The sequence below is a fragment of the Pinus tabuliformis genome, chromosome 3_2 (assembly GCF_031772625.1).
Source record: "Pinus tabuliformis cultivar Carrire ecotype Pingquan chromosome 3_2, CPIR1, whole genome shotgun sequence".
Taxonomy (NCBI): Eukaryota; Viridiplantae; Streptophyta; class Pinopsida; order Pinales; family Pinaceae; genus Pinus; species Pinus tabuliformis.
The window spans coordinates 624,657,384-624,672,280 of record NC_142302.1 but is presented as its reverse complement, the minus strand read 5'-3'; the positions used below and the strand labels follow the sequence as shown (position 1 = coordinate 624,672,280).

The following is a 14,897-nucleotide window of genomic DNA, read 5'->3' as shown; positions in this document are numbered from 1 at the left end:
TCTACAGTTATTTTAATTATTTTAAAGAGATTTTTATTAGTGGATTTTGCCAAACTGTTTCCCTGGGGATAGTAATAAGAAAAATATTTGAGTTTAAAACCTCTCCTAGGTTAAAATTCAATCATACTAGTACCCGAAAAATAAAATGCATTATCAAATATAAGTGCAGAACGCAAACCAAATCTTGTAATGATAAATTGATCAATAAATTCAATAACAGATTCAGAATTGACTACCTTTAGTGGAATTGCTTCCACCCACTTAGTGAAGTAATTTGTAGCAGTCAGAATATATCTACGTTGTTTAGAAGAATGAGGAACGATCTCACCTATGATATTTAGTCTCCATTGTTCGAAAGTTTGTTCGATGTTGACTGGCTGCAGAGGCAAGGTTGGTTTCCTTTGTCTTCCAAAAGCAGTTTAGAATGTTTTGCATTTCCTTACGTATGCGTGGGTATCTTTGAAGAGAGTGTGCCAGTAGTATCCAGAATGTAAGATTTTGTGTGCATTGGTATCCCCTCCAAAGTGTCCACCTGTTGGTCCATCGTGAAGTTCCTGCAAAATTGTTTTGCTTCAGATTTTTCAAGGCATCTTAACAATATGGAATCAAAGTTTTTCCTAAATAACACATTATCAACAATCTCATAATGACTTGCTTTTAATCATAAATCTCTTTTTCTTTCATAATTGAGTTCAGGAGGAGCATATCCACTTTTCAAATAAAAAATTAAATCAACGTATTATGAATCATCATCAATTACACTTGCCTCATAAATGTGTTCATTGTTACCTATGTCCCCTTCAGCTGGTATGTTGGATTCTTTTGTAAACAGCTTGCAGAAACCTTGCCCTATGACAATTTTGGCTAGATTTATTTCAATATCGTACTCTTCCAGAGTTGTTACCCAATTTTCTCTCTTTTCTCTTAATTCTTTCTGCATTAGTAATTGCCTCACTGCTGGGAATGAGACTATTACTTTCCTATGTGTGTTTAAAAGAAAATGCCTAAAATGATTTACAGATTTATATACATCAAATGCCTGTTTTTCTACTTCTAAATAGTTCAATTCAGCGCCCTGATAAATAAAAAATAAAAAAATAAAAATAAAAATAAAAATAAAAAAGAAGAAGAAGAAGAAGAAGAAGAAAGATATGGGTGCTTCAATTTTTTGATTATTAAAAGAAGAAGAAGATATGGGTGCTTCAATTTTCTGATTATTAATTTGTGTCAAAACATCAGCATAAGACGTTGAAGAAGCAAAGGTATATAAGATGAAATGATCGGAGAAATTCGGAGTATTTAAAGAAAGAGCATTGATAATTTCCTGTTTGATTAAATCTAATGTTTGCTTTTCATGCTAACCCCATTTAAAAACTGTGTCTTTCTTAATAATTTGTTGTAACGGCAAAATAATTTGTGAAAAATCAGGGACAAACCTTTTGACAAAATTGATCTGTCCAAAAAATGATTGCATGCTTTTTTTGTTATATGGTGGAGAAATTTCTTTTATTCTATCAGGGTCAATGTAAATCCCATTTTTTTATACAATGAATCCTAAAAGTTTCCCTTCACTAAGAGCGAAAAAATAAATAAATAATTTTTTAAAAGCTATATTTTTTTTTCGAGCTAGGTCACGCCGCTCTGCTCTGAGCCTGCGTCCTCCTTCGCTAGTGGTCTTCGGTCCTCCTGTTTGCCATGGCCCCTCCGGATGCAACCCCGGAGGCAGCAGCTACCCAAATGGCCTTCTCCGCCTTGGCAAAATCCCTTCCACCCCAGCGTCCTCGTCCTGCGATTTCGAAATTTGTAAAGAAGTTGGATGGATTGCAAGAAGTAGTTCTCCCTCCTGCCCTTCCTTGTATGGCGGCTCTTTCTTTAGCAGAACGAGGCCTCATTGGGTAATTCACTGGCTTGTGGCCCTCCCCAAAGACAGTACAAAGGTGGATCGAGCGGAACTGGGCTGACAAAATAAGCGGCAAAATCTCTATTCGCTTCTGTGGGAAAGGATACTTCACCTTCCACTTTGAATCAAGAGAAGACAAGGATCTAATCTTCAGGAACGGACTGTATTTCATGGATTCCAGAGGATTGTATCTAAACAAATGGACTCCGAACTTCGATCCCGAACTTGATGTCCCTAGTGCAGTCCCGGTCTGGGTCCAGCTTCCTCATCTCCCTCTCCATTGTTGGGGAGATGAATCGGTTCGAGCCATCGGTAATGTTGTTGGGAAGTTTATTGATCGCAGCGAGCCAAAGGACAATATGCAAGCTTGTGCACGCATCTGTGTTGAAGTTGATCTCGGCAAGGGTCTTCCGGAAGCTATCAAGCTCAAAGTGGATGATTGGACTCACATCCAGCAGCTGGACTACGAACAGATCCCGTTTAAATGCAAGGTATGTCACGAATATGGCCATTTTGCCAACCACTGCTCTAATTTAGTTGATGTTGAAATCCCTACACAATATGAGCAATGAGAAACTATAGAAAAAAAAAAAAAAACTGCCTCCGCTCCTAAGGCAAACCCTGAAGCTGCTCCTCCCAAGATTAATCACTCAGCTCCCCCCTCCACCTCCTCCCTGGATCCTCTCCTTAACATTTCTGCCACTGCTCCTCACTCTGAGACTCCTTTGGAATCATCTAACCCCTTTGATGCCCTTTCCCTCCCTGAAAATGACCCCCCATCCCCATCCCCTTTTCGCAAACTTCTCCCTCTTCATCTCATGACCCTTCCCTTACCCGCACAACCAGGAGCTCCTCCAAAGAGCACGGTGTATATTTGGAAATGCATAAAAAACAAGGACCAGGTAGAAAATCCATAAAGCAGCAGAGGGATGAAAATGCCCAAAAAGACATATCCATGGTTACACAAAACCCCATAGAAACCTACATTCTGGGGCAAAATAGCAAAGAAGTAGCACACAAGGAGCAAGGAGGGTGAGCAACTCTCCGTATACCCCATACTCAATGATGAAGGTCCTATTCTGGAATAGCAGGGGACTAGGGAACCCCTCTAAAATAGCTACCCTGAAAGACCTAATAGCTCATGAGAAACCAGGAATCTTAATGCTTCAAGAAACAAAACAAGGACATCAAGAAATGAAAGGAACCATTGATCAACTCAAGCAGTATGAAGGTTACATTTATGAATCAAGGGGTGCCTCCGACGGAATCACCACCATATGGAACCAAAGTACTTGGACATGCATATCCAATACAATCAGTCAGTATTGGATTAAAGTCACTCTAGAGAATCAATCAGATAACAAACAGATAGTCATCTACAATATCTATGCACCAAATCACTTCAGAGATAAAGAGCAATGTTGGGCTTCTCTCAAAACAGACATAGATGATGAAGATAATAGTAATATTATTCTTGGCAGATATCTCAATCTCATAGTCCACTTCAATGAGAAGAGAGGAGGTATTTTTACCCATGATCCCCAAAGAACAAAGCTGGAAATTATCATGCAGGAACACAATTTAGTTGACGTTGTTCCAAAAAACCGAAGATTCGCTTGGAACAACCGCAGATTGGGCAAAGATAACATTATGGAGCGGCTAGACATGATTATGGTAAATGTCTCTCTTCTTTCCACTTACTCCACTGCTTACGCCGCTATCCTTCCCTATTCGGCATCTGATCATTATCCTATAGTCCTAGTCCTTGAAGCCCACTGCCCCTTGGGGCCCATTCCATTTAAATTCAGCTCACTTTGGAGCAGCATTCCCACCGCAAATCATATTGTCAAACTCACATGGAGTCAGCACATAGAAGGATCGTCGGGATTCATTTGGGAAAGCAAGTTGAAGAGGACCAAATGTGCCTTAAAGGATTGGGCAAAGAATTATTACAAAGAACCGGAGAAGGCCAAAGCTGAAATAAAAAGCGAATTAGAAAGGGTCCACAGCAAAATAGAGGAACAAGGACTCTCCCAAGAATACAGAGCATTAGAAGGCGATCTCTATTTCCAGCTTTATCGTGCCAATAGAGATGAAGAACAAAAATGGAGAATAAAATCGAGACAGCTTTGGTTGCAAGGAGGGGATAAAAATTCTGCCTTCTTCCACAAGCAGGCCACAGTCAGGAAAATTAGGAATAATGTCACCTCCATCACTGACGAGGAAGGCCATCTCCAAACTGCTCAAGACACTATTAAGAAGACTGCCTCAGACTATTACAGTGTCCTCCTAACTGAGACAAAAGCAGCAGAAGACTACTCAGATCTTCTTCAGCACTTGCCCACGGGAATCAGTGAGGAAATCAATGCAAGATTAATCAAAGAAATTGAAGAGGATGAAATTCAAAATGCCATCTGGACGCTCCAGCCAGACAAAGCCCCTGGGCCAGATGGTTTCCCCATTTGTTTTTATAGAAATTATTGGGGAACTATCAAAAAAGACCTTGTCAAAATGATAAGATGGGCTCAGCGCAAGTGCAAAATCGGAGGATACACTAATGCCACTCATCTTGCCCTTATTCCCAAAGAGAATAGACCCTCATCCTTCTCTCGTTTTCGGCCCATTTCTTTGTGCAACTCTTCTTACAAATATTGACCAAAATCCTTGCTTCACGCCTCAAACCTCTCCTTCCTTCTTTCATTTCTGAAAACCAAGGAGGTTTCTTGGCCAACAGACAAATATCCAACTCCATCCTTCTAGTCCAAGAAGCCATTCATTCCAGCCAAACTAGAAATGAAAAAGGCTTCTTACTAAAACTTGACTTAGCCAATGCCTTCGATCAAGTTAGGCACTCCCTTTTATTTGATGTTTTGGACAAATTGGGATTTGTCGCGCCCTTCATTGACCTTGTCAAAGCATGCATTACTGGCCCCTAGATCTCCCCTCTCATTAACGGTAGACCAGGGCCTTCCTTCCAATCTTCCCGAGGTCTAAAACAAGGTTGTCCCCTCTCTCCTTACCTTTTCATCTTGATGGCTGAATCCTTCAGCAGAGCCTTGGACTACAATTGTTGCATGGGACTTATTACTAGGATAAAATTTGGAAATGGAGTCAAGAACATAAACCATTCCCAATTTGCTGAAGATACACTGTTAATGGGGGGAGTATCCAACATCATAGCTCGCCGATTCAAATCCCTCCTAGATAAATATATGAGCTACTCTAGAGGTTTGGTCAACTACCTCAAGAGCTGCATCTATGGCTGGAACACTTCTGCTCAAACTCTGCACAGCATTGCCAACACTTTTGGAGTCCCTTGCAAGTTGGATTGGGGGCACTTTTCCTACCTGGGCATGCCAGTGAGTGCTGGCAATCTGAAAGCTGCAGTCTGGGACACTATTATTGACAAAATGAAAAGGAAAGTGCAGCAATGGGGCACCTCTTGGCTTAACCCAGCAGGGCGCCTAATTCTTCTAAAATCAGGTCTCTCCTCCTTACCCTTATATCAATTCTCGCTCCTGCAAGCCCCAGCTAGTTTTCATCACAAAGTGGAGGCCATCCTCCATCACTTTCTTTGGCAAGGGGGGGAAATGAAAGAAAGAAATATAACCTTATAAACTGGAAACAGGTTATTCAATCTCAGGAGCAAGGAGGGCTTGGAATTAGATCACCAAAACTCCTAAATCTAGCCTTTGGTGGCAAGATTGTGTGGAGGCTCATTAATGGCAAGCATGCTTGGTGGAAAAAAGTGTTAGAAACCAAATATCTCAATTCCCCAACGCAGCAACTCTTGGATCATGAGATCCCTAACATATCTTGTTCTAAAATCTGGGGGCTGTGTAAGAAAGTAATCCCCCTCCTTGCACAAAACATTTCCAAGGTTCCCAAGGGTGGCAGTAATATTAGAATTGGAGCAGACAAGATAATGGGCCAGCAAACCATTAGCAACAGACCTAGTACTCAGCAGATCTTATCCTTTCTTAACAGCATGGGGATTCATAATTTGGATAAGAAATCTCAATAGGATGCCTAGTCTCAGATTTGGAAAGGATGGATCTTCCCAAATATACCCATTGAAATGGAAGCAAGCCTCACCAATCTTCAAACCTATCTTCATGGCATTGCCCCCACCAAATGCAACAGTGATGATGGCTTTCATTGGGACCCCTTAGGCTCCAACTACACAGTTAAAGCCGCTTACCAACAGATCTGCAGCAATGAACACACGATGCCCATTTGGACGCAGTGGAAAATAGCTTGGAAAACGGAGACCCTCCCAAAAATAAAATTCTTTATTTGGGTCCTCCTAAAAGGGAAAGTCCTCACCTCTGAGAATCTAAAAAAACGTGGGGTAATTGGCCCATCCCACTGTCCAAATTGTCAAGCAGCTGAAGAAACCATTCAACATCTGTTCATAGATTGCCTCTTTGCCATAGCCTGTTGGAAAGAAGCTTTCCGAAATATCAAACTACCTTGGGGTACCAACAGCTCTGTTGTTGAAGCCCTGCAACTATGGAAAAGAAACTACCCTTGGCAGCATAATAAAAAAAACGTTGCACGTAGAGTATGGAATTCTTTATCATGCTCTCTCTTGTGGAACATATGGCTAGCTCAAAATCGCATGGTCTTCAAGGACAAAGAAACCAGCATCAGGAAGTTATACAATAAGGCATGGAGTCTCACATTGGAAGCAATGTCTGCTAAAAGTCAAGGGAAACTTGACACAGCCGATCTCTATGTGGAAGAAAGGAACTTCATAGGGTATTTGCTGGACAAAAACAACAACACCCACAGCAGGAGTAACACCAATAGCAGCAACAACTCTAGCTACAGTTGGAAAATTAGAATGAAAGATGAGGAGTTTTCTTTATGGCTCAGAAACTGCAACACCCATTATCTTTTCTTTGATGGTGCCTCTAAATCTAACCCAGGAATGGCCGGGGCTGGAGGAATCATCTGTAACGCCAATGGAGACATCATAACTGCCTATGAATGGGGACTAGGCAATCTATCCAATAACAGGGCCGAAGTTCTTGCCCTCTACCAAGGTCTCCTCCAGCTTCAAAAACTTGGCATACACATAGCAACGATCATTGGAGACTCGACTATTATCATCAACCTGATGGTACACAACTGAAGCGCCTCCAATGTGATCCTACAGCAATCAATCAGTAGATGCCAAGCACTTTCCCATCAGATGAAAGAAGCTCGATTCTATCATGTACTCCGCACTCTCAACAAGGAGGCAGATACGCGTGCAAACAGAGCCTGCTTCCACCCCATTGGCATTCTTCGTTGTAACGCCTCTGAGTCACAATGTTTTCTGCCATAATCAGAAATAAATCACCTCACAGATTATCTGCAGAGGTGTCCAGTTCCATCGGATCCCTCCTCGCTGACATTTGTATTATTCTCATGATTGATTTAGCTCACGGGTCACCTAAAATCTCCTCCGAATCTATTGCAGAGGATATCAATGTCATAAAATCTCTGAATTCAACCCAAATACTCAGCCTCCGTCTTTTCTCACAAGCGCTCCTACTGTCTTCATACCATTCCCGTGAACTATCTCTCAATTTTCATGTGAATGCATTTCCATACCTCCTCGATTCTCTGGCCAAGCACTTGTATTTAATCATGGTCCCCCTTGATCTGAATCACTCCTCCCTCTTCCCTCTTCCACTCTTGCATTCCCCTTCTATGCGTTCACATCTCCCTCATCATTCTTCATCCCGATCTTCCGTCCCTTTGCTTTTCAAAGCCCCCTGCTACCTCTCTATCCCAGATCTCTGCCCATTGGAGCTGCGCTTTTACAGGCTTGTGCTACACTCAGGTTCAACAAATTGCTCTCAAAGCATGGCAAGAAGCGAAGATTGCTTCCACTGTGTTGATCTCTAGGCAGAGCTGGAGCAAATCCGCGCACAGCAGAAGATCTTGGATACCAAAATTGACACTCAGGCTCAAATTAATAAGGAGAAACATGAGGCCGACCTCAATCTCTTCCATCACAGAGTGTCTTCACTCCAGGGACAGTTCAATGACCTCTCAAACAGGTGCAACCATGTCAAAGAGTCCGTGGATATTCTGAAGTATATTCTGGAAAAAAATAATGCTCCAAGTACCAGCTCAGCAAATGCAAGAAATAGAGATGTTGAAGGCAACCCTGAAGAATCCACAGCACATCAAATCCACCACATAAGCATTGATTAAGCATGAATTGCAAATACTGTCTTTTGTTATTTCAGTTTGTTCGAGTCTATACTAGCTCAGCTTTTCATACAGTTAAGAATGATGGAAGAAAAAGGGATTTTGTCCTCAATGTTGTCCTCCCCTACTTTGCTTCTCATCTACACTGCCCTGTAATAATGGAGCTTAGTCTCCCCTATCTTTTTTGAATATAAACAGTAGCCGACTTTGTAAAAAAAAAAAAGAGCGAAAAAATAGATGTTCAGATTTAATGAAATCCCATATTTTCTATAGCGTTCAAAAATTTGTTTTAAGTTATGAAAATAATTATTTATGTTCTTTGAATAAACAGTAATGTCATCCAGATAAACAATAATTATTTTATTTAACAGACCTTTGAAATCTATATCCATGGCTCGTTGGAAAGTGGCCCTTGCATTTATTAAACTGAATGGCATTTTTTGGTAGGCATAAGTTCCCCATTTGGTTCTGAAAGTAGTCTTTAGCTTATCATCTGGGTGGACCATGATTTGATTATATCCTAAGAAACCATCAAGGAAAGACATAAGTTCGGAACCAGCAACTGATCGTAAAATTTGTTCCATAGTGGGTAGCGGGAAATTATCCTTTTGACTAACTTTATTAAGATTCCTAAAATCTATACAAATACGGATATCGTCATTTTTCTGCTTAACAAGTACCAAGTTGGAAACCCACCTTGAATGCCTAACAAGAAAAATGATTTTAGCCTTAAGGAGTTTATTCAATTCCATTTTGATTTGATTTTCTAAGTTCGGATGAATTTTCCTTAATTTTTGTTGGATAGGTTTATCATTAGATGTCATCAGAATTGTATGTTGAATGATGGAAGTGTCATATGTTTTGAGATCTTCTTAACTCCAAGCACAGATATCCTTATATTTTTTCAACAAATGAATGAAGGATAATCTTTCTTCAGACGAGAGACCATATCCTAAATTGATGTTCTGAGGTTTAATATATGTCCCAAGGCTTATTAATTCAAATTCCAAAGTTGAACTCTGTAGTTTTGAATTAGTAACTCTTTTAAATATGTCTTTTAAATCATAGAGATCCTCAAGTTTAACTACAGATTTGGGTATAGGATTATCCTCGATTTTCTGTTTTAATTGATTATCATGTTCATCTTCATCAATTATTTGGTCATCATATGATTTTTCAGAAGTTAAGAATCTTAAAATGTATTCATCATCATTAAATACCCGCCAATTGGTGATATTATCGGGAATGGATGGCCTAAAGATTAACTCTACAGAAAATCTATCGGGACTGTAATCTTCGGATGGGATCAGTTTTGATGCAACGTTAGCAAGAAGGTCAGCGCTGACATTCTGAATCCTAGGAATAGAAGAAATGTTAAACACTAAAAAATGTGAAGTGAGAGACTGAACCAAAGACTGATAATGCTTCAAGTGTGTAGAGATACAATGCATCATGTTTCTTACTTGTTTAACTACAATTTTTGAATCTCCATAAACTTGAAGGTATTTAATGTCAAGGTTAATTGCTTTATACATACCTTGGACCAATGCTTCATATTCTGCAATATTATTTGTGCATTCAAATTCCAATCTGCAAGTCAACATTGTCTTCACACCTTCAGGATTAATCAATATGCAACTTGCTCCTGCACCATCACTTAATTTTGACCCATCAAAATACAATGTCCAGAATAAAGAATTAACTAATGATTTTTCTAGAATATTTACACATCTGGAAAAGTATGTCTGTGAAAAAATTTCAATTTGAGAATTTACAAAATTACTCAGAAATGGTGACGTTTGTGCTTTAAAATTCTCAAAAAATGATTCAATAGAGTAGTTTCCAAGAATGTTGTTATTAAATGTTACTGCCTCATTTTCACCTTCAAAATCTGTTACTGAATGTTTCATGTGTTTTTCTCAGTTGATTCTAATTTGATTCGGATTTCCATTAAATGGGAGCCATAAGTGAGACCAATCAGTGGCAAAATAACTGTGTAGTTTTTCTGACCAATCTCTACTAAGAATTAAACCGTAGAAATATGGGATATCAACAACTAATATATCAATTATTTGACAAACTTCAGGATTCGAAGATAATCTAATAAGAACTGAATTCATTTCTCCTATGACTTTGACTTTTGTCCTATCGAGTTGCATAATGTGAATTGCAGTTTTCTGGGGTGACATGTTTAATTTCAGACAAACTGAATACGACATGATATTCGAAGAAGCCCCTAAATCTACCAAGCAGTTATGTACATTTTTATTAAATATTTCAAAAGTCAAAAGAAAAGGAGGAGTATGTGAATTAGACTTGTCACTTATCAAAATAGCATCAGAGGAATCAAATATTGAATGACCAGGAGGTTTACCCATTCTGTTAGAAGCTTTGGATACAACAGCAGCAGGCAGAGGAGAAGTAGGTACTGCATTCATTTCTTTCAATAAAAAATTTGTTGTTGTTTGAGTTTAGTGTTCATGAAGTGAAATGTTTGCTTTTATTTTCTCATATCCTTGACTATATTGTACTCAATAGTATCTAAAACTACTAATGTTCTGGGTGAAGATGGAGAATTGGATGAAGACATAATTACTTGTGGGGAAGTGGAAGTGGATTTTTTAACAAAAGCTTTATCTTTAGCAGTGGAAGTTGAAGGTTTATGTTTTTGAATTGGTTGTATAGGATCAACTAGACCTTTACTTCTTGTGCTAACAGGTAATGCTTCATATTCATTTTCACTATCAGAAATAGGAAGAATAAAATCCCACATTCCATTTAACTTGACTATTTGTTCATCTTGGGATTCATCGGCAGAAAATGTTGTTTCCTCGTCTTCATCATTAGTTTTTGCATTAGAGATCATGTTTGGAGGTTGTGGATTAGGTGGTTGATTTCTTATAAATGTTCTAAAAGGTTTTTTTGAAGAAGATTCAGCTACTTGTTTTTTGATCTCTACCATCTCATTAGACAAAGTTTTAAGGACTTGTTGCAAGTCTTCAAGATCAAAGGGATCTTTAAGTGCTTTCTTTTGAGGCTCATCCTTACATGTAACTCTTTTTAATTTTATGTCTTCCTGATCCTTTTTCTTTTTTAGTGCATTTATCCCCTTGTTATGAAACCAGCTCAAGAAAAGATAGATCAACGCCTTAGAATTCAGCCTCTTCGAGGGGGAAACCTCCTTTACATTACATAAATGAACAATTCTTGGATGATTCAAATGACAAAACCTCCTTTCTATATATAGGAGTCTAAGGAGTCACAATATAATCCAGCCGACCTAACAATAATAATATAAAGCCACAAAAATAACAATAGAGGGATTCTATGGGGCACAGTAATAACAATATGGGGGCAATAGGGGCACAACAATATTAATAAGGGGTATAACTACAATAGTAATGGGGTAATCACTAGTATTATAGGGACCCAACATGCCCCTCTCCTTCAAAAAAGTGTTGTCCTCAACGCTTGAGTAGTTCTGGATACTTCTGCATAAAATTCTCATCCTCCCATGTGGAATCTTCAGCGGATAAGTTCTTCCACTTGATAAGATACTCTGAAATTGATCGATTTCGTAGCTGTCGAGTTCTTGTTTCTGTGACTGCTTCCGGTTCCAATATAATTTTTCCTTCCTCGTCAAGTTCTGGCAATATTGTTTGAACTGGGAGCTTGTCGCCTATAACCTTCTTTAAACATGAAACATGGAAAACTGGGTGCAATCGAGAAGCTGCAGGAAGCTCCAATTTGTATGCCATAGTACCAATCTTTTGCAACACCTTGTACGGACCATAATACTTTGGTGATAATTTATTATCCTTCTTAGCTTGCTTGAGGGACATTTGCTTATATGGTTGTAGCCGTAGGAATACCCAATCACCTACATCAAAACTTCTTTCACTGCGATGTTGATCTGCCTGTTGTTTCATTCTATTCTGTGCCAACACGAGGTTATCCTTTAAGAGTTGGAGGACTTGTTGTTGATGTTCGATGTGATGTTCCACTGCCTGAACCTTAGAATTTTCTCTTAAATATGATGTGATGGATGGTGGTTGATACCCATAAAGTGCCATAAATGGGGTCATTTTTGTTGCTGTATGGAAGGAAGTGTTATACCACCATTCAGCCAGAGGCAACCATTTGACCCATTGTGTCTGTTTATCAGATACAAAGCAACGAAGATATCCTTCCAAACATTTGTTTACTATCTCAGTTTGCCCATCAGATTGAGGATGATAAGATGAGCTATGAGCTAACTGAGTACCAAGACAAGAAAATAATTCTGTCCAAAAATTTCCAGTGAAAATGGGATCTCTGTCACTTACAATAATCTTTGGGTTTCCATGTAGCTTTTGAATTGTTTCCATAAATGCAGTAGAAACTGTACTGGCTTTAAATGGATGTGATAATGCACAAAAGTGTGCATACTTGGTAAGTCTGTCAACTACCACCATGATGACACTCTTTCCCTCAGACTTGGGTAAACCTGTGATAAAATCCATTGAAACCTCCTCCCAACGTTGGCTTGGAATGGATAAAGGTTGTAATAGACCCGGTGTCTTAATTGTTTCAACTTTATTTTGTTGGCAAACCAAACATTCCGCCACAAACTTTTGAATATCTGATTTAAGGCCATCCCAAAAAAATTCCTTCTTAACCCTGTGGTAAGTTTTTAAAAATCCTGAGTGCCCTCCTAAGGGAGAAGTGTGCAATTCCATAAGAATCTTTTGTTTTAGCTGGGAATTCTTACAGAGGTATAAGCGATCTTTGTACCATAACGAATCATTTTGCCAGCTAAATGTATCAGACGTACTGGAATCTTGTTGTAACTTTCGAATAAGTGCCCACACTTCTTCGTCATTCTTCCATTCCTCCCTTGCTTCGTTTATCCAATCTGGTTGGATAATAGAAATGGCACACAACAATGCTTCCACATCCTCATCCTTTCTTGAGAGTGCATCTGCCACCACATTTTGCTTCCCTTTTTTGTAGATGATTTCAAAGTCATAACCCAACATCTTTGTGACCCACTTTTGTTGCTCTTCAGAGGATAATCTTTGTTCTAAAAAGTATTTAAGGCTATCATGATCCGTTTTTACCTTGAAGTGTCTTCCCATTAGGTAGGGTCGCCATTTCTTAAGTGCATGGAGTATTGCCAACATTTCCTTCTCATAAATAGCTTTGCTTAAAAACTTTCCCTTGATTGGACGACTTTCAAAAGCAATGGGTCTTTCATCTTGCATTAGAACAGCACCAATTCCATTTCCTGAAGCATCACATTCCACAATAAAGGTTTTTGTGAAGTCCGGTGTAGCTAAGACCGGTGCTTGGCACATTGCCTCTTTAAGATGTTCAAAGGCCTTTGTTGCTTCCGGAGTCCATGAAAATGCATCTTTCTTCAATAATGTTGTTAGAGGTGCTGCTATTCTCCCATAATTCTTAACAAACTTGCGATAATACCCTGTCAACCCAAGAAATCCTCGCAGATGCTTTATGGATGTGGGGATTTTCCATTCCTTAATGGCTTTAATTTTGCTAGGGTCTACCTTAACTCCTTCATGAGATACAATATGACCCAAATATTCCACCTCCTGGACTCCAAAGAAACATTTGGATCTTTTTGCATATAATTGTTTCTCCTCCAATAGTTGTAGCACCCTGTCAACATGTTCAACATGATCCTTCCAAGACTTGTTGTAGATTAGTATATCATCAAAAAATACTAACACAAATTTTCTAAGGAATGGTTTGAAAATTGAATTCATCAAACCTTGAAATGTTGAAGGTGCATTGGTAAGGCCAAAAGGCATGACCAAAAATTCATAATGACCCTCATGAGTTCTAAATGTTGTTTTCGGAATGTCTTCAATCTTCATTCTGATTTGATGATATCCTGAACGAAGATCCAACTTGGTGAAGTAAATTGATCCATGCAATTCATCCAGTAATTCATCAATGACAGGAATGGGGAACTTATCTTTAATAGTGAGCTTGTTGAGCTCCCTATAATGACCCTCATGAGTTCTAAATGTTGAATGTCTTCAATCTTCATTCTGATTTGATGATATCCTGAACGAAGATCCAACTTGGTGAAGTAAATTGATCCATGCAATTCATCCAGTAATTCATCAATGACAGGAATGGGGAACTTATCTTTAATAGTGAGCTTGTTGAGCTCCCTATAATCCGGACACATGCGCCATGATCCATCCTTCTTGTGCACCAATACTACTGGAGTAGAGAAAGAACTTTGACTCGGTTGAATTATACCAGCCTCTAGCATTTCTGCAACCATACGTTCAATTTCACTCTTTTGGACATAGGGATATCTGTACGGCCTGATGTTTGGAGGAACACTTCCTGGAATCAGATGAATAGCATGATCATGATCACGCATAGGTGGGAGACCTTTGGGAGTCTCAAATACCTTGGAATGATTGTCCAGGACTTTTTGGAGATCTGGAGAAATAGATGATTCCAATGTGGAAACATCTAGCGAACATAATTGTGCAATTACACCTCTTTGCTCCTTTTTTAGAAGCTTTGTCATACCATTAGAGCTGATTATCTTTCCTGGTTTCCCTGCAATACCCCTTAATTCAACTTCCTTTCCTTCCGTAGAAAATTTGATGAAAAGTTCTTGAAAATTAAAAGCTATTGTACCCAAGGATTGTAGCCATTGGACTCCTAGTACAACATCAGCACCTCCCATTGGAATGGAAAGCATTGGGCTAGTCAATACATATTCTCCCATGGATAGCTTGATATTATGGCACTTTCCAGAGCAATT

General features: G+C 39.1%; 1 protein-coding gene across 1 annotated transcript in view; it reads left to right on the top strand.

The window, feature by feature from the left end:
- The first annotated feature begins 2,965 nt into the window (after positions 1 to 2,965).
- Positions 2,966 to 14,897, top strand: part of LOC149182177 (uncharacterized) — a 31,602-nt gene continuing 19,670 nt past the window's right edge. Inside the window, exon 1 of the mRNA XM_089414471.1 lies at positions 2,966 to 4,352. Within this exon, the coding sequence (XP_089270597.1) occupies positions 2,966 to 4,352 (1,387 nt within the window). The remainder of the gene's footprint in view (positions 4,353 to 14,897) is intronic.